Source organism: Sodiomyces alcalophilus (assembly GCF_042370955.1).
Source record: "Sodiomyces alcalophilus JCM 7366 unplaced genomic scaffold ACRALscaffold_4, whole genome shotgun sequence".
In the NCBI taxonomy this organism is placed as follows: Eukaryota; Fungi; Ascomycota; class Sordariomycetes; order Glomerellales; family Plectosphaerellaceae; genus Sodiomyces; species Sodiomyces alcalophilus.
The window spans coordinates 30080-53269 of record NW_027263535.1 but is presented as its reverse complement, the minus strand read 5'-3'; the positions used below and the strand labels follow the sequence as shown (position 1 = coordinate 53269).

Genomic DNA, 23190 nt, shown 5'->3' with positions numbered 1-23190 from the left:
TCACATTCTCTCTGCGACGTCATTATTAGGCCATCCTCCAAGCGAAGGAAGAACCCGTACCATGACCCACCATGCTTTTTGTACTCAATATGTACACGATGCTCGAATTACGTGTACAACGTAAGAAAGCTTGCAGCGGCCGCCCGCCTGGGCAAAAAGACCCTAGCTGTCGCCCATTCATGACGTTCCGGGAGTCCTGGAGTGGCATTGGGCCAGCAGGCTTGATACACGTGTAGTATCAAGATAAGACAGGGCAAGAATCGCCTCTCTTTGCAGTGTTGGAAGGGTTGTTCGCCGAAGTGCAACAAGGTGAGACAAGTTTGGTCCGAAAGAGGGCCGGGGAGAGGTGGGGGCCGCTTAGGGAAGAGAGGGAAGAAGACGGGGCGGGCAGAGACGCTGCTCTATCCACGTTTTCGGAGAAGATAAGCAAGGCCGGGGAAAAGACGCTGTTTCCTGTCCCCAAGCCTCCGTGCCTTCAGACGTCTATGCTATGGAGGAGGCGGGCCTACCAGAATGCCTTCTTGCGAATCAGGCCCACCGATGAAGTCGATGTCACCAATCCAGGAACGACTTGGTAGTCGAAACCTTGGGCTTGCGCATATTTAGCGAGAAACAAAGTCACCTGGAATGAGTCGTCTCACTGTCTAAAGCATGAGGTCGGTTGGTATAAATTAGAGCAAGTCTCGAGGCACCAGCGTGCTAGAAGGCACGGGGGAACTGGCATAGTTCAACGGGTACAAGAGCTCCTGAATCTCAGGCGCTATTTTATAGTACTGCTTGAGGATGTCCGTGAGGATCAGTACACGTGTACAAGCGTAGGCAACAGAAAAAGGGGCAGAGTTCGGACGAGTTTCTAGGTTCATTGGACGAGAACATCCTCGATAGAAATGGCTGCTCCATAACGTAGAATGTGAACTTGGATTGCCCTCCTCTGATGGTAGTCAGGAATGACGAGGTGACACGGATTCTCAACCCGCAACTTTCACGGTGCTGTTGAACCGCCATCTCACCTGTCTTGAGTAGAAGACGGTGGCCAATGCCGGAAAAGTCCCGGAACTACTCGAGCCAGAGCGACCACGAGCGGAGAAAAATAACGCCCTCCCGATGCGACATCTGCCAGACCTTCACAGATAATCAATGCAAGGCTAACGACGCCTCCGTTTGCATAGGAAGACCAATTCATTATGCTATAATACCCGCCAAGACACCATATAAAGTCGTCAAACTCTAGAGGAGAAAGGGAAAGTCTCTTTGAATGCATTTTCACTCGGCCCCCATCATCTTCATGCTCTTCATCAAAAGCTATCCGCTCACGCCATGTATGTCACCGACGTACTCCAAGCTGGTCTAATCTCCTACAGGATGGCATCTGGTACTCGTTGGCCTTGTGAAGCTTTTCTGGGTCCTGATAAAACCATCCGTTTGCCGAGTCATATAGCCTCCGTTTCATGGCCATCTCGGTGTCGCATTCGAAGCGCAGGTTGCGTATTAGAGACGAATCCGCCGTCCCGTCCAGCTGCTTCAGTTTTTGCTCGGAATACGATTTGACGTCGTTGGGATTGACGTAGTAGGGTACCTTGAGTCTCGCTGTATGGCGTTCCATCGTGTACGGTGGGCTGGGCTGGTCGAAGAACATCCTTGGGGTGGAAGGTCGCGACTCGCCAGTGAAGAGGCCGCTGAGCAGGGGGAAGAGGAAGAAGAGAAGAAGAGGCAGGAGCCCAATTAGGGTGGACATGGTGCTCGCTTGCTGGTTTTGGTCTGGCTGCCTCGGGCGCCCGCGTGGCCGCCCACCGCCGAACTGGTGCACCCTAAACCCTTGTCCGCCGTTGAAGTTGAAGACAAACTGCGGACCGCCGGCATCGAAACCTAGCAAGTCGGGTTAGCATGACTCCGCCATCGTCGTCGTCGGCATCTCGTATTGGTGGGTCTTGTGTGGAGAGTTATCACTCCTTACCTCCAAAGGGACCACCAAACCCGCCTCCGAAGAATCTCTGGAACATCTCTTCAGGCGTCATCTCTTCCGCCCCCCACATGCCCGCCCCCGGCGGAGCGCCTCCTCCCCTCCTGGCAAAGCCGCCGAAGGGATTCTGGGCTTGCGCCTGGCCGAATCGCGAATCGGGATCGGTTCCGAACTGGTCATATCTCGCCCTCTTCTCCTTATCACTCAGGATGCCGAATGCGCGGCTGACCATCTTGAAAGCCTCGTCAGCAAACTCGTGACCGTTTTTGTCCGGGTGCGTCAGGAGGGACAGCTTGCGATAGGCCTTTTTGATCTCGTTGTCTGTCACCGTCGCCCTGACTTCCTCGATGCCCAAGATATCGTAGAAGGCGGTGGGCGAGCATTTTCGGATGCGCATGACGGCCGCTTTCTGCTCGGGAGTATACGTCCGTCCCTGGTTACCCTGCTTATGGTCGCGGTTTCGAGCAGTGCCGTCGCCCGTATTGGCGCCAGAAGCTGTGGCGCTGGACATCGTGTCGTTGCGCCTTGGGGCCGCTGAGGACGGCGGGGAGGGTTGAATATGTCGTGTCGGTCGATATCAACAGGCGGGAGGGATAATGGCTGTGCAGCTAAGACAGATGGCGCAAAATAGGCATCGGCCAAACGAGATGATATGGATATCCTGGCGTCTGGGACAACGGTGTCTTCTTCTCGCGGAAACACGAAATAATATACGCTCGAAACTGTGCTAGAGTACCAAGACGACAAAGCCCAGTTGAGATGGCACCGCAGGGGGCGAAGATATTGACACCGAGAAGAGTACGCGGTCGAGGGCCCTGAAGAAAAACCTCGGGGCTTTGAACAAAGGTAAGTGCTCCTGTCGACGTCCACAATGAGTGTCTGCTCTTGAATAGGTTTAGTGTTTAGGCGGGATGCAAGAAAAAACACCACTACCACGCTGTAAGACCCACCACTCTCACCGGTCGCTCGTGTAGCTTAGTCATCATCAAGAAAATGTATCAACCTCGTGTTTTCTTAACCTCACTGACGACACCAATGCCCTGCATTACCTACTGCTTCGTAGCACCCTCCTGACCGCAGCCGGAGCCAGCACAATGGCATCATCTCAAGGTGCCGGGGACGGCTACGAGGATGAAACCTCACTTTTGGAAAAAATGAAAACATGGGGCAGTATGTTATATACCAATTCCTTAGCGGCGTTATCTGCTAACCATTCACCCGAAAAGCATCGTCTCTTCCGCCAGCTATTCACGGCATCCTCATCACGGCCCTCCACGCTCGCCCTCTCCAACCGCTCCCACTCCTCATAGCCCCGGCTCTCCTCTTCGGCTCGTACGTGTCGCTCGCCGGCTTCCCCACCGATGCGGCAGGCATTACCTGCGCCTGGTCTGGCATCTATACTCTCCTCGCTCTTCGGCGGAAGCAGCGCCTGCGTAACAAATTTTCAGTACGAGGAGCTGTCCGGGCTAGCGCCATGACACTTGGACTTGCAAACTGCGTCGCGGGAGGGTACGCATACGCGAGCGGCGACCGGAAGAGAGACGAGCTGGAGAGGACGGAACGGGCACGCTGGGGAAGCTAGCCATGACATGCGTGTCCAGAGGAATCGAGGCTCTGTACAGAGTTCGTGTACCATACTGTAACTGAAAAGGAAGGGGAATGGGCGGTATAGAAAGCAACCCCGAGGTCAGGAACGCTCTAATGAACTTGTATGAATCTTCGGATTTCCGGTGTCCCTGATTTCGTTCCATGTTGCCTCCTTCTGCGCCCCACAGACATTTTTTTTTTCACTTCTTTTCTCTTTCTCGTTTCTTTCTTCTCTTTTTCTCTCCAACATGTCTCCTTAAAGGTCGATATAGGCAGACGTTGATCAACTCGCCTCGCCCTTTAGACTTCGACTCGGCATCGAAGTCGTGCTCCTGGGCCTCGTCTTCGCTGTCCCTGCCTCCTCCAAGACTGTTCAGCACAATCTTCAAAACAGTTTAGGTATTAGCCTGCTCCAGTTGTGTTTGGCGAATATACTTCGCACGTCGCATGAAGTGTTCGTCTGTGGTGGGTGCAGTAATACATGTACTTACACGGACAGGTTTGGATTAGCTAAACCACGCCCCACCATTGTGTACGTGCACATGGTCTGAGGTTAGGTAAGTGCCTTATGTAACCTTGCCATCCGAGCTTGGTTACTCGCAGGTACATATGTACATGTACAGCGTACACTTCCCAACCCGCATATTTCGTCATTCGTCAGCGCTCCCCTCTCGATTCCAGTCTCGCCTCTGGAGCTACACGTATTACCCAACCTCCCATGAAACAGATCAGAAGCCCATGACAGCTAGGTTTATCTTCCGCTCGTTCCACGATACCATAGACAATAGAGGGACTTCTTGACCACATACTTTCTCCCGACAGTCCAAGACCGCGCCGCGCGTGTTTCTCTCAGCTCACATCTAATGCCTACACGTTAACTCTCGCGACGTTCCATGCTGATGTCGTCGATCTCTTTCCAACATTCGCAGACGACCGAGCTTACGTGCTATTGATGCTGTCAAGCCGGCTGCGAAATCCTCGCCTCGACGCCTACCGAGCTCAACCTGCTGCCAAGCCTCTACGAAACCATGGTCACGCCCAATCCGCTTCACGACGATACCAAACCTACCACAAGCGGCGTTTTCCCGAACCAGACCCGACTATCCGATTCACGGTCTGATAACGACCCCAACGCCGACGCGAACGCTACTTTGGGTCACGAAGAAGTCCCCGGACTTGTCTCGTCGCCACAGATATCCCATCCTGATGTCCCCGATGTCCTCAGACCTGGCCCGGTGAACTTGACGAGCACATCATCATTTGCCCCGGGGAGCTCGGGGGCCGAGGATAACAATGAAGCCACGCAAAACACCGTGGTGAAAACCGCTCTCTCTGTTCCCGGTTTTGATGGGCAGTCCTCTGGACCTCAGAGTTCTCTGAGGCCAGCAGAATCCCCTGCTACAAGGCAGACGATAACGTTAGGACGGACCGAGACAAATCCCTTCAAAAGAAAAGACCTTCCACTTAGAAAGTCCCCGGACGTGTCTCCTGGCACATTCAACCTTACACCAGCAACCCCGACGGAAGGGTTTGCCGGTGTTGACACCGCACTTGGACCAAGCAACAACCCGTGGCAGGCGATCAGCAGTGACAAGGATGCCAGGCCGCCGGGACCTCCGCCGTTTCCTACCGACCTAGGACCAGAACCCGACCGGGACCCGTGGCAGCCCGAGATACACCGTCAGAAGCATGCCGAACCCCCAGACGTTGCGTTACCGGCTCTGCAGTCCTTCTCGCCTGAACGTCCCACCCCAGCTTGGGGTGATGACAATGCCCCTCAGCCTGCCGAAACGCCTGCACCTGACCCCAGTGATCCGACGGGCCAGACCGGGAATGCTTGGGAGGACGACTTGAGACAAGATTGGGGCAAGGGGAAGGGGACAACTCCAGGTTCTTCTTCAACGGCCAAAGTCGCCGAGACAGAGGACAACCATCGGGGAGCGTTTCCGACAGACAGCGCGTTGGAGAAATTGCCCGAGCAGGCATCCCAGGAAGCCGGGGAACAGGGGCCGTCCCTTGCACCTGCACTGCCCACGAGACCTACAGAAGATCAACAAATCTCTCGTCACTCGCCCCGTCCGGTGGACAGCAAATCAGAGACGTATCAAATCAAGAATATCACCTGGTACGATCATACCGCCAAGGAGAACCCTCGGACATCTCCCATTCTTGTCCAGAACGCCAATGGCCCCTGCCCCCTTGTCGCTCTAGTGAATGCCTTGACATTGACTACCCCGGCCGAGCTTACCGACACTGTACTTGTCCAAGTGCTTCGGTCCCGAGAGCAGATTAGCCTGGGCCTCTTGTTAGACGCCGTATTTGACGAGCTCATGTCTCCCAGGCGAACCAACGCGGATGCGTCGCTGCCAGATGTTGGCGACCTCTACGAATTCCTCAAGGGTCTGCACACTGGAATGAACGTCAACCCTAGGTTCGTTCCCACCAGGGAGACCGTCCAAGCGTTCGAGCGGACAGCGATGACGCAACTAGACCCATCCGAGCGGGATGACTTGATCCCAGGCACGTTCGAGGATACTGTCGAGATGAATTTCTATGCAGCATTCGCCATTCCACTTATCCACGGCTGGTTGCCCACCAAGTCCGACCCTGTCTACATGGCCTTCGAGCGACAGGCTGCATCATATGAAGATGCACAAAACCTTCTCTTTCGTGAGGAGGAGCTTGAGCAGAAGTTGAGCCAACCGTCCCGGGGACGGCCTAACAGAGGAAGAGCAGCAGCTATACCAAGATATCATTTCAATGAAGTCTTTCTTTCAAACATCTGCGACGCAACTCACACCCTGGGGCCTTGACGTCATTACCAAAGCCATGAAGCCTGGTATGGTAGCAATATTGTTTCGGAACGACCATTTCTCCACGCTCTATCGCCATCCGCATAGCCATCAGCTCCTCGCTCTTGTAACCGATGCCGGCTACTCATCCCACGCGGAGATTGTGTGGGAAACTCTAACCGACATCAATGGGCTCAACACGGAGTATTTATCAGGAGATTTCCGGGTTATCGGCGGTGCCGGGCAGTCCGACGCGGCAGGGCATTCAACTGCGTGGTACGATGAACAACCTTCGTCGTCCACCGGAGACCAAGGCGGGTGGACAACGGTCGGGCCACGAGGAAAAGCCGCTCACCCGTCATCAAGCCACCCTGGGCTCACTGACGTTACGCAAGAGGACCATGATCTGGCACTAGCACTCCAGCTGCAGGAGGAGGAAGATGAACGACACCGCACCGAACAGGCGCGCCGACACCGTGAAAGGCTTCTCAGCGAACAATACATCGAGCAGCAGGCAATACAAATGCCTCCAGATCGTCATGGTCGCGGAAACCAGGGGGGACGTCGCGCCAGCGGTCGTAGCGATGGCAACTCGTCCCTTGTCACTCCAAGGACGTCTTCGAGCACGGTAGCTACCCAACCGGTCACAGCCATGGCGATGCCAACGGGACGACGACAAAGCGCGCAGACTCCAGCACAACAGGTACGGCCCTTGGTTCCGCCCGTCATTCCTCAGCGAGGGCAGCCAGTGAACCGGACAAGGGAGGACGACGAAGATGCGCCTCCTTCTTACGAGCAAGCGCAGAGTTCAACCCCGTACATGCCGCCCGTAGGTCATCCCAGCCACCCTTCTAGCCTACCGGGGGCAGTTCAAAGTCCCAATCTAGACACAGGCCATAATCCGCCAGGCCCAGCACCAGCGATCCCCCTTAGACCAGCAGCGAGACCTGGTCAGGGTCGACCGGTGCCAACCGGCGGTACCGTCCATGCCAGTGGAGGGAGGGATAGGGATTGCATTCTCATGTGAGGCGTAACGGTGTGAAGCAGGCCGCTGTCGTCATCAAGTTTTGGTTCAACAAGGTTAGGCATCAGGAATACTAGCGCCCGGGGAGTTGGAAGACCGAATTGGGTTATGTTAAAAGTTGCGTGGTTTTGTGAAATAGCGGGAGTATTGGTTCCGCATTGGCGGATGGCGGGTTTGAATGCCGGTTTGCTTCGTATGGAGCACGTACGGTGGCTCGGCAAAACAAGCGAGGATTCTAACCATCAACGCGTATAGTGGTGATGGCTGACTGTTACGAATCCGACGAGATTTTTGCGTATTTGTGACCGTAATTGTTCTCGGTCTTCGTGATTGGGCTTTCCGTTGACATCGTATATCCCCGTTTAGATGCTAATAAGCCACACTATGGCTGTGTGGCGAAGCAAAGGTGGCTAGGACCGGACCTACGAAGTACCCGACATAAGGTTGACCTCAAGCAGAGCCCATGTCAACGTCATTCTCGTGAGCTATTCGGTCGCCGCTTCCCTATGTCCAGATTGATATAGTCCTGGGGCCGAATCCCCAACGATCGTCTCGCCAGGATCGCGCACATTACCTGCAAACCAACCGCCAGGACCCTACCATGGCGCTCATCCAAGACTGGGTACCCCCGACCCGGGAAAACTGGGAGCTGATACTCTACTACTGGCAGATTGGATACCCAGCTGTATTCTTAGTCCTATCTTCCTGTGCTTTCCCATTCATGCAGAATGATTGCTGACGTTCTCGGCGCGATTGACCAGCTCTCATTGAGCCAGTTCGCCACCTCGTGGTACGGCATGGGCAAAACCTCAGTCGACAGTCGCATCAATATCCCTGGACGTGTCGCCTGGTTCCTGATGGAATGCCCTGGCTTCACCCTACTCCTCTATATCATGAGCACGCTACCGAAGCAGGCCGGCATAACCGACTTGCCCTGGCAGAACAAGGCTCTCGCCAGCCTTTTCGTATGTTCCACTTCTTCCTCCTAGTTGGCCGTCTCGCATGGCCACGAGCTGACAGCGCGACGCCAAGGTCATCCACTACATCTACCGCGCCATCCTCTTCCCGTTCATCCAACCGTCTATGTCACCTATCCACCCGGCTGTCTTCCTCCTCGCCGCGATCTTCCAGGTAGTTAACGCCACCTGCATTGGCGCATACCTCGCCGCCTATGGCCCCGTCACCGACCTCGAGTGGTCCGCCAGGCTTGCGCCTTTTTCAACCATACAATTCGTCGTTGGCGTCGTCATCTTCTTCGTTGGCCTCGTAGGCAACTATCTGCATGACGAGGAGCTCAGGGAGATTCGCCGCATCGAGCGGCGCCGGCAAGAGAAGGTTATTCGAGAACAACAGCAGAAGGGAAACGCCCGAGTCAGTGTGGACAAGCACTACCGCGTTCCCGAGGCCATGCTTTTCCGGTATATTCTTTATCCTCATTACTTCTGCGAGTGGGTGGAGTGGTTCGGTTTCTGGGTCGCCTCTGGTTGGAGCGTCCCTGCCAGGGCGTTTCTCGTCAATGAGATCGCTGCTATGCTACCGAGGACTGTCAGAGGAAGACAGTGGTATATCGATCGATTTGGCGAGGAGAAGATTCATGAGAAGTGGACCGTTTTCCCGGGGGTGTATTGAAGCCGGTTATCGTAACTGACAGGCGGCTGTCGGGATATGGCCGGCACTGGCGGACGAAAGTCTGTCCAGGCATGAAAGCCATCAGCCACTCGCCTCTGGCCTCTGGTGCTCTTTTCACTCGGCTCCGTATGGGCGCATATTCCGCGATGGTTCTGGGTTTGCTCCCACGACTCCCAAGTTCTAAGAGCCAAGGCTGACCGGGATTCGAGACGCATGAGTTGTTCCACACATGTGGTCCGTGGAACCAGGGGACAACGAGTTGGTCCTGCAATCAGTCACTGGCCATGCCACTGATAGCTGACGGACCATTCTTAATGACCGCTGAATTGAAATTCGCCGGGTGTTTTGGATCATTTCGCCTGGAAACTTGTCGGAACATGGTCCTTATTCGTACTTACCATGGTAAGGGCGATCAGCTCTTCAACATGAACGAGAGCTTCTCAGACGGTGGGGTCAGAAAAGGCAGAAGACTCAGAGGAGCCTCTACACTCGTCAACGAACAAGAGCCAATGCGCGCGACAGACACCCAGCATGAACCGAACGATAGTGACCTTGACTAGTCGCATAAGACAAAACATTCTCATCGTTCTTCCGTCCCATATGGAATGTTGATCTTCTATTATTTGTTCATAATAAATCTAGCCGCCGAAACGCCATGAGGTATCACCTGTACCACCTGATAATGCCATGCTGACTGACCCAAAATACACCTTCAATGCAGCGCTCACGTTCCATTCACACTCATGATGTTGACGACTTGGTCGACAATTCCGTTGCGTCCCTTGCCAACACCGCCCCAACACCCAGGTCGCCCAGGTTTGGCAAACCACCACTGAGACCCATACGCCCAGGGCCAGATGTCCAAGACGTCGCGGCTGGGAGCTGAGCACGGACGACCTCCTCGCGGGTGATGCGAAGCTTGTCCGGAGAGAGACCCATTGATTTGAGAAATTGAACCGACTCGGTCCACTCCTGCTGCTTCCTAGTGTCCGACCACCGAAGCTCCTCAGCCATCACGTCGATCACCCTTGGCAGGGCCCGCAGAGCGGCGTTGACATCGACGAATGCCAATCGGGTACGGCGCGCGATAACATCTGTGGCTGTCTGGGCCAATTCACGGTGAACAGCGTGTCGGATCTCGCCGTCGATAAAGGGCAAGCCTGGGACGATGTGTGACGCGGGCCGAGCGGCAGTCTCCAATTCTCCAAACTCTGCCGCAGCCACTTCCCAGGCCCTATCGCCATAGTTGGTAGCAAGATGCTGAGCGACAACCGGGTCCAGGTCGTATTTCTCCATCAGGGCGAGGTGGAGGTGACGGGAGAAGCCATGGGCACCGATGAGCGGAACATGCCTGGTGACACACCTGCCACTGGTGACCCAGGCATTCTCCTTCCCTGCCGCGCCGCTAATGTCTGGCATGGTGACGGCCTTGGGCTGGAGATCGAATGCCTTGATGGCTTCATCAACAGCATCTTCTGCCATTTGTCGGTACGTGGTCCATTTGCCGCCGGCGCATGTCAACAGGCCGGAATCGGATACCGTGATAAGGTGGCTTCGGACGAGGGATTCGGTGTTCTTGGCCTTGGGGTCCCTGACAAGGGGCCGGATGCCTTCGCGATTGAGTCAAGTTAGCTTCTTCAGTGGCAAAACACGTGGGGGAAGGGACCGCCCCGTTGACGGTAATGCGATAATGGGCCGGATAACTCACCAGACCAGGATGCCAGAATATCGGATCGTGATAAGTTGGTCTCGGGGGCAAGCAGTTTCTGAACCTCTTTGAGGATGAAATCAATCTCGTTCTCCGTCGCCACCGGTTCCCGCTCCACTTCACAGACGACATCCGTGGTGCCAGCGAGCGTGGCGCCTTGCCAAGGGAGGACAAAGACGACGCGGCCGTCGGAGGTGGCAGCATCAAGGATACCCATTCCCTCAGGACTCATGTGGGAGGGCAGCATAATGTGAACGCCTGAGCTCGGCGCGACCATGGACTTCCTCGAAGGGTCATCCATCTTCTCGATGGCATCAACGAAGGGACCGGTGGCGTTGATTACCCCTTTGGCCCGGACGGAGAATGGCTGGGTATTGTTGTCTCCGCCGTCCCGGGATGCCATGACGTCGCGCACGCGCACCCCGCGGATTTTTCCGGAGCTGTCCTTCTCTAGCTCCGTGACCTCGGCGTGGTTAACCACCGTTACGCCGTACATAGCGGCAGTGAGAGCCAGGGAGACGTTCATCCTCGAGTCGTTTTGTTGGCCGTCATAGTACACCAGGGCGCCCTTCAGATTGTCCTTCTTCAGAAGGGGAAACGCCTCGAGCGCTTTACTCTTCGTCAGATAATAGGAGCCCTCTAGCCCCTGCGAGCCGGCCAGCAAGTCATAGGCCTTGGTACCGGCCCAGAAGTATGGAGCCTGCCACCAGTGATGCAGAGGAAGAAGGATAGGGAGGGAAGACGAGAGGTGAGGGGCGACCTCGAGAAAGGTCTTGCGTTCGCGGAGAGCCTCCATAACGAGCTCTAGCTGAGGATAGTCCAGGTTCATGACGGCCTTTTCGAGATATCGCACGCCGCCGTGGACGAGCTTCGTGCTTTTGCTGCTCGTCCCGCTGCTAAAATCGTCACGCTCGACAAGGGCTACTTTGAGCCCGCGGGTGGCGGCATCCAGGGCAATACCAGTTCCGGTCGCACCGCCGCCGATGATCAGGAGGTCGTATGCATCGTCGTCTGACCCATGGCGGCGAAGCTCGTCGACCTGTTCGGCCCGGGACTTGATGGAAGGGAACTTGGGAGGGATGACTCGGCCGTTCGTATCTCGTCGCAGCTCGACGAGGGGAGAGTCGGAGACGGGTCTGTGGCTGGCGTTTGTGTACAAGACAGCACCGCCGGCGGTGGCTGTAGCGACCACAGTGAGGGCCGCAAGGGGTTTCCTTAGTCTGGCGAATGTCGACGCCATGGTTAGAAGTAGAAGCGAGGATGATGACCACGGAATCAAGAGGGGAGCTAGTTCAGGTTTCAACTCTCCATGCGCCGGTTGGGGAGACGAGTATTAATCCTCTTAAGAAGGCGCAATGGCGGGATATTCTGAAACCAGCGACGCAAGAAGTAATATCAACACCGACGCCGACCAGTCGCGACAGGATAGGGTCCCGTCATTCGTGGGATTTCATGAAAGGATACTACAAGAAGTTCTCGGGAAATCAATCCGCGACTTGGCCGTTCCATTCTCTCGAACAGCGCACAGGGCCCCACGTGGGCCAGCTTATTCGATATTCGCAGGAGCGATTAATTAATTACAGTCGTAATCGAAAATGAAAGGCGCTGATGGGGTAGAATAGACGCCTCGTCCAATCCTCTGGCGGCCTCTAGTCGCCCTTGCGAACATCATATCGCGCATCGGCTCGCCAGAGCTTCACAACCTAGAGGGTTCGCGTTGGTTTCGGGCTTCTTAACCGAAGCCAAGACGCTAAAACTCGGGGTCCTTCGGTATTCTGACCCGAGGTCTCCCTTGACCTTACTGCAAGATTGTCAAGTTGATTAATCAGCCGGATCAGACGGATAGTTTCCCGCTCTCGCCCAGAATCACGTGTGTGGATACCATCAGCATACCTCCCGTAACGCGGTTGAGGTACACTACGAATAGTGTACAACGTACAGATTCCCAGGTTGTAACACCCCACCCCGAGAAGTCCGACTGTCCGTGTGTCCACCTCGTCAAGATCGTCGGCGTAGCCACTCCCGATCTGGAATGCCCAATGCGTTCTAATACCAGGCACCCAGCTAGAGAGGCCATACGTCTCGGCCGAGTTTGAGTACTGAGAGCACGAATACGAAGTACAAGGGGTATCGCTTGTCCGAACGGACTGAACCCCCCATGACGCCCTGAGCCCTGACGCCCTATATTCGTAATTATGCATTCGGACGGCTAGCTGCAGAAGCTTGCTTGTTCTGACGACCATTAACTAACTTCCTGAAGATATATGGTGTTTCTTCTGACGGTTTGTTTCCAAATAGGTGGTGTTCTGAAAGCACGAAGCTGATGTTAACTAGAAGTCTTCGATAGCTTCATGCAGGTATATCTCTTTTGATTATGTTCATTACTTCATGCCTCACTTCTTTGTCTATCTTCACTTTCAGTCGTCTTATGGATCGGCACAAGATTTGCATGCTAGCATACAACCGAGACAAGAGTCAAACTGGCCAGAAACGCTAGAACAAATACTCTATCACAGACATTCAAGATAATACTCGACACCCCAAGGTGATGTCGATAATCGACACAACGACATCACCGCCTCGAAGCCTATCCCCTGATCCCCTTCCCCATTTCCCATCTACAGTAAGTCGACACAAACATTAACTACGCGTACCTATAGGCCTGGCGTTGTAAGTACAGTGGCTCGGCAGTTGTGTCAGCCACTGTACCTATAACTCAACGTTTTCTCACCACTATACTTTGGAGTCCAAAGAAAGCTGATACGTATTAGACCATACATTTCGACGCGGATGGAACAGCCGCCGGAGACCCATCCAGGGCGTGTTCATGGGACTCTCGCCCGTATAGATGAACACATCATACAGGAACCCTCCGAAGGCACAACCCACCAAGGGAGCAACCATGGGAATCTACGGCGCCAAAACAGTTAGAGAACAGGGTCTAGCGTCATCCAGTACGTAAAGCGGCAAAATTCGCCAAAACCTGGCATGGATGGATCTTACCCAGAAATAATAGTTACCGGCACTCCACACTTGGGCCGGGTATCCGACAATGTATGAGACCAGCCTGGGACCAAAGTCCCGAGCCGGGTTGATGGCATAGCCGGTTTCCCAGCCCCAGCAGGCGCCAATGCCGAAGATGAGGAAGAACAAGCCGAGAGGCACAAACTGGGGAGGGCAAATGTTGTCTTTATCCAGAAGGGCAAAGATGACAAACTGGAGGATCGTGCTGGCGATGAACTCGGACCAGAACATGGACGTCCTGTCCATGAACTCGGCGGGATAAGTACAGAAGATGCCGGCCGTGGCGGTAGGGCCAGTCACCGTCCGAATGCCGCTGCCACCCTCGAAGTGGTCGATGGCTGGGCGGTAGTTGCCGTACACGACGAAGGCGGCGACCATAGCTCCCAGGATCTGGGCGATGGTGTAAATGGGAAGTTTTCGCCAGGGGTGCTTGCGGAAGATGCAGTTGGCCAACGTCACGGCAGGGTTGAGGTGACCCCCGGACTTGCCCGCGACGTATACTCCGAGCATCACTCCGAGGCTGTGAGGTTTGGTCGGTTGGCGGTTAGTCAGGTTTCGTGTTTGTTGGGTCTTTTCTTTCTCAACAGTACGTGTAACGTGTAACGTGTTACTCAGGGGAAGAATTCGATGCATTGCTTACCCCCAGCCCCACGATATGCTTTGGTAATCTCCTTTGGTCTCCTTGCTAAGAACGACCTGAGCAACAACGCCATCACCGAACAAGACGAGAATCATCGTGCCGAAGAATTCGGAGAAGGCTTCAAGGCAGTCCTCCCGGATGCGAACCCAGAAGAGCCTATCCTGGATTTCGGCGACGGCTGCCGGCGGCACCGAGTTGCCGAGTTCAGCATCTTCCTTGTGCGCTCCAGTGCCCATTTCCGTTTTGTCGGGCGAAGTCTTATCGACACAGGACGACTCGGATTGGGAGTCTCGACAAATAACGACAGACATTAGTTGGGACGAATAACCAGTATAGACGACGTGAAAAAGGGAAGAGGATAGCACGATGGAATGAGAGATAGGGACGGGGCACTTCAATGACCTCCGGGGCGCTCTCCACGGGGAAGAGCCGAGTATTATGTCCTCTCCGCCCCGCCTTTACCCCAGGGGGCGGGACAGGTGGACGGGACCACTGATACAGTGATTCCACGTGAGGATTAAAGTGCCAGAAGAAGGATGTCTCGGTAATAGAGGGGTTTAAGGGGAGAAATACCCATTTCGGACTCTTCTCGGGGACTGGTTCGACGGATAGGACCAGGTACTTCCGAGATTCTTGTGAGAACTGAAGCCTTTGTGTCGGGTTGGAGAACCGAAAATGCATGAATGATGGTGAGAGAGAAGCGAGCAACTTGGAAAGAAAGGCCAGGCACGTAAGATAAGACGAGGGGATAGGCCGAGATAAGGTTAGGGCCAGAAACCTTGGCCTTTCAATGGAGTGACCTAGACGTTAGGGACCGACCTAGAGGCTAGGAGGACGGGATTCGTGAAGATTTCTCTACTGAGTACTGTTGCGCAATGCCGGGTTAACCGGAGAGGGGGATGCAGCTCGGTTCAAGCGGTGCAATTGAAGGGGTCATTCACCACCCCGTCATGACATCGGTGGAATTGGCCCTCCTTGTCTCGATTCGTCTTTACTGTAGGCAAGGGTCTCGCCGCATCAGCGGGAGGGATCGCGCTAGGCAGTTGGCCAGGCCGGCCAGGCCTCTCAAGTGCCGCGTTCGCCGTTGGCACTCTGGGTACTTCCGTACACTTAGATGATAGCGTATCTGAACCACCCTGTCCGGCTCCGGTCGACCGCAACTCGTCCGTCGGTTGGTCCTACTAGAGAAAATGAGAAAATTTTGCAGACTTCGAAAATAGAGACAGCGACGTCCTGTCAAGTAGCGTAACGCGGACGCACACTAATTACTTACGACGGACGAACCTACCTACGAAGTTTTCCGTAGATGCGGAAGAGTTTTGTGGTCTACTCTAAATCAACCAAGACCTTCCGCATTTGGGAGGTGGCCGCGAATCTAGGGCCTGTAGCAAGCATACAAATATGCAAAGCCTGATGTAGGATTGCACACCCCTCTTCTCCCTGGGGTCTAGCGTACTTCCATGCGCCCTTGCTGACTGCACGCGGGGAAATTCCCTCGAGTATTACATAGTCGCGCGATGTCCATTTCGGTTGGATGGGAAACAGGGCAGCAGGGTTGTACGTAAGTGACGTCGCAGGGCCGTGACGGGTCAACGTCCGGATTTTGCACCTGTGCAAATGTAGCCCGGGATTGTGAAGCCGAGCTGGCGATAAGCCATGGAAGGGGAGGCCATCGGTCATCCATACTTCGTATGTGCCAGGCGCGCTTCAATGATGCCATGACACATTTTAGTTGTGTTATACCTAAAGGAAGGGGAGGGGCAAGTACGGGTACAGTTGCGCGAGCGCGCGTATCACGACAATTGACTATGGGGTTGACACGAGGAACAGTCAGCTAAGCTTAAAGAAAAAAATGAAAAAGCCGGGATACGACCGAATCCAGCGCTTGTTTGTCGTGTTTGGAGCAAGATGGGGCTTGCTGACCGAGAGACCCCGAGCTCTCGCTAGGACATAACGAGCCTAAAGGCGAATGATGACATCATCGTCGCGGGAAGTGGGCTGGAGGGACAATCTACCCCACATTTGTGGATTACTACGATGTCGACGGTCGGGTGTGAACCCCGAATTCCACCGCCCCCACGTCCCCTCGAGCGACAAATTCCCCAAATGCACGGAAGGACTGACTAAGAACCGCAGATCTAAAGGAACCGCAAGTCTAGGAACACTCTAACCGAGGCGTTCGGGAGGACGTTTATTCCATATTCCCCTATATACAAATACAACGTACGGACCGTAGGGCGTTGAAGGGACAAGGATGGGACGGGGAAAAGAATGAGGGGCAGGCTAGGCTAGGGACAGCCGGCCCCGCCCAGATGTAGCGCAGCTCCAAACTCGAAAACTTGGGGGCATATGAGGGGAACTCTTGGGGGTTTCTGGGGAAGACAAGCTTCTCTTATGTCCAACGCGGAATGGTATTGGAGCAAACCTGTTTCCCCGAGGGAGCCACAATAGGAAAAGAGGTAGAGAAGGGTTCAAGTAGTGTACTTTCGCTTAGACAAGTGGTCCATGCGAAGAAAACGAATAAGACCCAAGGTTGCCATTTGCATCTGACATCGTGGGTCATGCGACCTAGACGTTTTTCTCTTTACACCTCTATATTAGACGCGACAACTTTTCTCTTCATTTCCCCGTTCTCCCAAAATCCATTGATTAATGAATTTGGCGTTTGCGTGCTTTCCAACACGACCCCTTATCCCTTTACTCCCCGGTACCTTTTCCCTTTTCTTCCGTGCCTTGTCCACTACCCCGCGATTCCCCCGCCGCGAAATACGAACCCTGCACAGCGCAGACCGCAGGGGATTCCGTGTATGCTCTCGCAACTTCCGTCCACCAAAACGAAAATCTACTTCCACCATGGGCAGTCAGTCAGATGTTGAGTTCATCGGTGCCATTGACCAGGGCACCACGAGTACACGCTTCCTCATCTTCAACCCCATCGGCGAGGTTGTCGCTACCCATAACTTCGAGTTTCGACAGTACTACCCTCAATCAGGGTCTGTGTGACCCTCTCCTTTTGCAAGAAAAATGACATCCAGCCATCAGCGGGACCGCATCGTTGCCTACCCTCCTGATTTTCCCACTACATATCACGGGCCACGGCTAACACAATCCCACTGGCAGATGGCACGAGCACGACCCCGAAGAGCTTGTTACCTCAGTCGAGACGTGTATCGACAAGGCAGTGACGCAGTTTGAGGCACAAGGATATTCTAAGACGCAGATCAGGGCCATCGGCATCACAAATCAGCGTGAGACCACCGTTGTGTGGGACCGCACCACTGGCAAGGCCCTCCATAACGCCATTGTTTGGACCGACACTCGTTCCCAAGATCTCGTCCGCCGCCTCAAGCAGCGACTGGGCTCGGGCGAGCTCACCAAGCGCTGCGGCTTGCCCCTATCCACCTACCCTTCTGCCAGCAAGCTGCTCTGGCTTCTTGAAAACGTCCAGGCGGTCAAGGATGCATATGAGCGTGGTGACCTCGCATTTGGCACCGTGGACACCTGGCTCGTGTACAAGCTCAATGGCGGGGTGGACCGTAACGTCTACGTCACGGACTCCTCCAATGCGTCCCGCACCATGTTCATGAACATCGAGACCCGGCGCTACGACGATGAGCTCATTGACTGGTTCCGGATCGACCGAAACAAGGTCCTCCTGCCCAAGATCGTCCAGTCTGCGGATCCGAAGGCGTATGGCTCGCTGGCCAGCACCGTGCTCGAGGGATGGCCTATCATGGGCGTCCTCGGAGACCAGTCGGCCGCGCTTGTCGGCCAGAAGGGGTTCTCCCCCGGCCTTGCCAAGAACACGTACGGTACCGGCTGCTTCCTCCTCTACAACGTCGGCTCCAAACCTGTCATCTCCTCGCACGGCCTCATGACCACAGTCGCCTTCGACTTCGGCAAGGGCAAGACCATGTACGCCCTCGAGGGCAGCATCGCTGTCGCCGGTTCAAGCGTCAAATTCCTCGTCGACAACCTCAGGTTCATCGAGTCTTCCGCCCAGATGAGTGCCCTCGCCGAAAGCGTCGAGGACAACGGCGGCTGCACTTTTGTCACCGCCTTTAGCGGTCTTTTTGCCCCGTACTGGATTGACGATGCGCGCGGTACTATTTTTGGCATCACGGCTTACACCAAACCCGGCCACATCGCCCGCGCCACGCTTGAGGCTACTTGCTTCCAGACCAAGGCCATCCTCAACGCCATGGAGAAAGACAGCGGCCACGCTCTGACCGAGTTGGCCGTTGACGGCGGCATGTGCAACTCGGATCTCATCATGCAGGTATGTAAAACAACGCCCCACCTTTTTTTCTATGCGGGATGAGTTGCACAAAAGGGAGGGAGAGAGAGGGGAAAGATGGCCCGAAGGGATGCCGTGTTTGGCATGTGACATGGGAGGCCAACCGAGAAAGAGACGAAAGAATGACCAGCTGATGACTTGCTTCCTTTTATCACATGCAGACGCAATCCGATCTTATCGGCATTCCTGTAAACCGCCCCGCGATGCGCGAGACCACGGCCTTTGGCGCGGCCATTGCCGCGGGATTGGCGTCTGGCCTGTGGAAGTCGTTCGATGACCTGAAGGATACCAACACCAAAGGCCGCACCATCTTCAAGCCACAAATCAGCTCCGAGGAAGCATCTAAGCGGTTCGCTATCTGGGAGAAGGCCGTTCGTATGAGTGCAGGTTGGGCGAATTGAGACTTTGAGACGTATTCGTAGGATGTCGGGGCGCGCTTTTGGTATTGCGAATGGAGACGCTGAAGGCACGGAGCGCAGTTAGGCTGGGCCATGACTCTTTTGTGCCTGGAGTAGTTTGAATTAGTTGTATCGCTTTTTTCATCTTAGTCTTCTTTATTTCCGGTCTTTTGTCTTAATATACCATAGCTTCTGTTGTGTCAGTCTCGCTCTTATTCCATCATGGTGACTTGGTTACCTTGTATTACATGTGGATGCGAGGGGCAGGACAGATTCAGGGAAAAAAAAAAAAAAAAAGAACAGACTAACTGGACCCGCCGAGTGGGTGGATCAGTTTCATGGGTCCCCACGTATTCTTTCGTAGAGGTACATTTGATAGTTTCTATTTGTCATTTCTATGCTCCTAACCCTTATTAAGCTCTTATACTGGAAGGTGGATAGGTGAGGAGTAGTGTGTGGATCAGGGGTTACAGTACTTACTGGTACTTAAAAAGTGGCAGTCGGACGGCACTCCCGAACGCCAAACCAAAACGTCAAACCCGAGCCATGCCCGGACTCTGGCCTCTGTTGCATCTTATCGGCAATAACAACCAGAACCAGCATCTCGAGGACGTCGACGATTCTGTACCCCTCGACTTCTTTATCGACCGTTCCAGAAATCCCTAATGTCCGGCGTTATTACACTATGGTTTACTTGGCGTAGCCTACGACGCATGGGCCTGTTCTTCTCATTCGCACCGTTATTTCATCATGACTGCAAGCCGGACGCCAGTTCCCGAAGATGACATTACATCGACCCTCAGTCACGAGGACGAGGGAGAGAATGAAGCCGAAGGCAGATACGATGGCGAAGCGGGCGAATTTAGTAGTGAAGAGACTGCCGCAGCCAACGGGTCGGCCCAACCCCCCAGGAAGCGCAAGCGGGTCAAATACGACAAGACATCGTGCGTCAACACATACATCGCCCGTACTCGGTGTCCATCCCCCGAAGGACACCCTCCTTTCATCGACTAACTGGAATTCTATAGATGCGAGCTCTGCAAGGCCAGGAAGGTGAAGTGTGATCGCGCCGAGCCGGCCTGCTCCTGGTGCGCCCGGCATAATCGGACATGTGTCTACCTCGAGAGACAGAAACCTGGTAGCCGTATCGGCTTCAGCCTGGAACTCGAGGCGAAGGTCAACAAGATTGACGCCCTCCTCCAGGCGCTGGGCCGCCGTATAGAGGATCATATCGCCAATGACCATGTCGGCTCGCCTTCGGCAAGGCTGCCGCCTTCTCAACTCGATGACCACCTCACTCCGTCCGGCCAAACACTTCAGGGTTCCGCAGGCCATTCGGAATCCTTCGTTTCCTCGGGTAACAGCCCATTTGGCCCGTCATCCGCCGGCGATCGAGCGGGAGCTCAGCAGTCACTCCTAAAGCCATCCGTCGGCGATGGGGTTGGACAGCCGAACCCTTCCCCCCCCATCCTGACCTCTGTCCAGAGGGTGCCGTACTCGCTCTCTTCCAGCCGCGACCTACCACCACACGACATTGTCTACGCCCTCGTTGACCTTTACTTCAAACACTGCAACACGTGGTGTCCTATTCTCGATCGTAAGACTACCTTTGGCACCTTCTTTGGCTCGACATCGCTCGGTGAAGCCGACCGGGTCCTCCTGCACGCCATCGTCGCTACGACATTGCGGTTTTCCCAAGACCCCCGCCTCTCGCCTGCCATGAAGGCCCACTACCACGCCACCTCGAGACAAACTGTCCAAGTCTACGCCCTAGATCATGTCAGCGTTGAGGCGCTTAGACCCCTTGTTATCTTGTGCCTCGACGAACTCGGCACCTCCAACGATCCGCGCGCATGGAACCTGTTAGCCATCGCCGCGCAGAACGTGCGACAGCTTGACCTCTGGGAGGAGAGCAGCGTTTTCCTGTCGCCGAGTGCCGGAGATATGCCGCGAACCGGTTCCCTAAAAAGACTTGCCAGCCGCCCTCCTGACTCATGGATCGAAGACGAAGGTCGCCGACGTCTCTGCTGGATGGTGTATCTCCTCGACAGGTATGCCACAATATCAACGACTGCCTCCGATTTCTTGCTCGATGATACCAAGATGAAGCGCTGCCTACCTTGCTCCTATGACTTGTTCTCACGGAACGTCCCGGTGGAAACGCGGTCATGGAGCTGGTCCGAGGAGCTGGGGGCTGCTACTTACGAACTCGACCACCCCGCCAACCTCGGAAGTTTCTCCTATCACTGCGAGATCCTCCGTATCGTCAGCCGTGTCCACATGTTTCTCAAGGACCCGGTAGATCTCACGTCATCTGCCGAAATGAATCGCTGGCGAAACACTTACCGTAACCTTGACCGTGCTCTCGACGCCTGGCTGCAGAGCCTGCCCAGCGAGTACAGCAAGATTTCCGCCTTGTGTCACTCCGACCCGGCCAGTCGCGTCGCCAACTGGTTCATCCTGCACAGTGCCTTTGTCACGGCCGTAATCCGCCTGCATTCCACCGCCGCCTACCCGACCGTTCGTTCGAACATCTTCGTGCCGTCCCACTATGCCATGCAACGATGCCTGTCGGCGGTGAAGAGCCTGGGGGACATCGCCCAGGATGTCCTGGATGCCAATGCCATCGATTTACTCGGGCCACCCTTTGCATTTTCTCTCTGGGTAGCTGCTAGACTTCTCCTAGTCCACGCTGCCACCATCGAGTGTCCCGTCGACCCGCGGATCAATTTCTTCGTCGCTACTCTGCAGCACGTCGGCAGATACTGGGAGGTGGCGCACAACTATGCCAACATCCTGGCGCGTGTCGTTCTCCGGGGACGGCAAGGCGACATGACGTTCACCGCCATGAGAAAGTGAGCATACACTCGGGAATTCCCAAGGACACGGGGAAAGGAGGAGACTGACAATGCTATACAGGAGCGCCCACGATCTGGTCACCTTGACGGCCTCGACACGCAATTCTGGCGCAGAGCCGACCTCTACGCAGCCGACGTCTCTAAGCGAACTCGACGCACTCGACGTGTTCGAATTCTTCAACTACCCAAAGGTTGCGGAGCCTGCTTCTGTCGCGAGTCAAACCTATATCGGTATCGGACGTGAGCCGGCATGCGACGCTACTAGCGGGCTTCCTGACGCCGAATCGGACTGGCTGGGCCACAACCTCCAAAGGACCTGATTTCGGCCCAGCAGAGCCGAGCAGATACACCCGTTTTCATAGGGAACGTGGCACGATACCCAGCCTAACAGGAATGACTGCTCTTGTCCATCTCACTCCTCGGCGGTTATCATAGCTGGACCAAGTGTCTAAAAGCTTCTGTCTTCTTGGCCAAAGATATATAGCACTACCACAGGTCGTCCGGAAAGAGACGACTCCATCGTCTATATCTATATCTGTGTCGGCTAAGCGAATCAGTAGTCGACACGGAACCCGACCATCCCGTTTTCGGGCTCTACTCCTGTGACTCCCGAACGACAACGACCTAGCCGCGTATGGGAGCCTTTCTACATGAACCCACTCTCTGGTAGGCATGCTGCCCTGCATTGGCTAGTCTGTTAGCCGCATCGGCCGGGTTTTCGAGCTCTCTAAGCTAAGGCTGAGTCGAGACTATGGTCATATCGAGGAAGAGCAGTTTGGGGAGATTTTCCAGATTCACTCACCAAGGCTAAGAGGTCGGCATTTTACGCGAATGGCCTGTCGATTCAAGTTACGCAGGTCCGTAGAGAAGCAGCAACAAGATTGGCGTCTCTCTCCCTGGCTATTTGGAGCCAAGATTGGGGCTTGGCAGGGCAGACGATCTAACCGGCGTGGAAATACCTATAAGCGAACAGAGTCGTGCGTGCACTATATATTAAGCCAGAATAAATGCACGATACCGAAATGGCTACTAGGCGGCGTGGTCGTCCCACGGGATTAGTGCCCTTGAATGGACCATATGGCGTCGCGGCTCGTCTTGGGGCCCGCAGCGTCCGTCCGCGGGGCTAGGATCAAGGGCTTTTTACTCGAACAAACATTGTCTACCAATGTAGGTATATAGTGTAGGCACAGATGTTTGGACGACCGCCGGATAAGTGTAAGGTCTCTGCTACGCGGAAGGTTGGCGTACAGGTAAAGTGCACGAAGACAGCGAG

The 23190-nt window shown here is 54.9% G+C and overlaps 9 protein-coding genes across 9 annotated transcripts; 6 read left to right on the top strand and 3 right to left on the bottom strand.

Annotated features, from left to right (window-relative positions):
* Positions 1-1137: 1137 nt before the first annotated feature.
* ACRALDRAFT_1077008 (uncharacterized protein) lies at positions 1138-2869 on the bottom strand. Its single transcript, XM_071018573.1, has 2 exons — positions 1955-2869; positions 1138-1866 (listed from the first exon to the last, which is right to left on the bottom strand). The coding sequence occupies exons 1-2, from the start codon at positions 2469-2471 to the stop codon at positions 1325-1327; spliced, it is 1059 nt and encodes a 352-aa protein (XP_070874305.1). The 5' UTR covers positions 2472-2869; the 3' UTR covers positions 1138-1324.
* A 133-nt stretch (positions 2870-3002) lies between these two features.
* Positions 3003-3699, top strand: ACRALDRAFT_1077009 (uncharacterized protein). Its single transcript, XM_071018574.1, has 2 exons — positions 3003-3130; positions 3187-3699. The coding sequence occupies exons 1-2, from the start codon at positions 3055-3057 to the stop codon at positions 3540-3542; spliced, it is 432 nt and encodes a 143-aa protein (XP_070874304.1). The 5' UTR covers positions 3003-3054; the 3' UTR covers positions 3543-3699.
* Positions 3700-4285: 586 nt separating this feature from the next.
* ACRALDRAFT_2034446 (uncharacterized protein) lies at positions 4286-7709 on the top strand. Its single transcript, XM_071020755.1, has 2 exons — positions 4286-6156; positions 6287-7709. Exons 1-2 carry the CDS (start codon positions 4576-4578, stop codon positions 7364-7366), a joined length of 2661 nt encoding a protein of 886 aa, XP_070874303.1. The 5' UTR covers positions 4286-4575; the 3' UTR covers positions 7367-7709.
* A 133-nt stretch (positions 7710-7842) lies between these two features.
* On the top strand, positions 7843-9588 carry ACRALDRAFT_1077011 (uncharacterized protein). Its single transcript, XM_071018575.1, has 3 exons — positions 7843-8048; positions 8125-8328; positions 8396-9588. The coding sequence occupies exons 1-3, from the start codon at positions 7965-7967 to the stop codon at positions 8990-8992; spliced, it is 885 nt and encodes a 294-aa protein (XP_070874302.1). The 5' UTR covers positions 7843-7964; the 3' UTR covers positions 8993-9588.
* Positions 9588-12165, bottom strand: ACRALDRAFT_1051258 (uncharacterized protein). Its single transcript, XM_071015681.1, has 2 exons — positions 10701-12165; positions 9588-10602 (listed from the first exon to the last, which is right to left on the bottom strand). The coding sequence occupies exons 1-2, from the start codon at positions 11938-11940 to the stop codon at positions 9734-9736; spliced, it is 2109 nt and encodes a 702-aa protein (XP_070874301.1). The 5' UTR covers positions 11941-12165; the 3' UTR covers positions 9588-9733.
* On the top strand, positions 11964-12496 carry ACRALDRAFT_211457 (uncharacterized protein; the record flags this gene model as incomplete). The annotated part of the gene is made up of 3 exons (XM_071023689.1): positions 11964-12236; positions 12323-12416; positions 12486-12496. 3 exons carry the CDS (start codon positions 11964-11966, stop codon positions 12494-12496), a joined length of 378 nt encoding a protein of 125 aa, XP_070874300.1.
* Positions 12497-12831: 335 nt separating this feature from the next.
* On the bottom strand, positions 12832-15170 carry ACRALDRAFT_1077013 (uncharacterized protein). Its single transcript, XM_071018576.1, has 3 exons — positions 14365-15170; positions 13704-14244; positions 12832-13610 (listed from the first exon to the last, which is right to left on the bottom strand). Exons 1-3 carry the CDS (start codon positions 14673-14675, stop codon positions 13434-13436), a joined length of 1029 nt encoding a protein of 342 aa, XP_070874299.1. The 5' UTR covers positions 14676-15170; the 3' UTR covers positions 12832-13433.
* A 1769-nt stretch (positions 15171-16939) lies between these two features.
* On the top strand, positions 16940-19452 carry ACRALDRAFT_1064554 (uncharacterized protein). The gene is made up of 3 exons (XM_071016991.1): positions 16940-17357; positions 17485-18643; positions 18823-19452. Exons 1-3 carry the CDS (start codon positions 17218-17220, stop codon positions 19060-19062), a joined length of 1539 nt encoding a protein of 512 aa, XP_070874298.1. The 5' UTR covers positions 16940-17217; the 3' UTR covers positions 19063-19452.
* A 1326-nt stretch (positions 19453-20778) lies between these two features.
* Positions 20779-22237, top strand: ACRALDRAFT_2041675 (uncharacterized protein; the record flags this gene model as incomplete). The annotated part of the gene is made up of 2 exons (XM_071021172.1): positions 20779-21914; positions 21979-22237. 2 exons carry the CDS (start codon positions 20779-20781, stop codon positions 22235-22237), a joined length of 1395 nt encoding a protein of 464 aa, XP_070874297.1.
* Between the last annotated feature and the right edge of the window lie 953 nt (positions 22238-23190).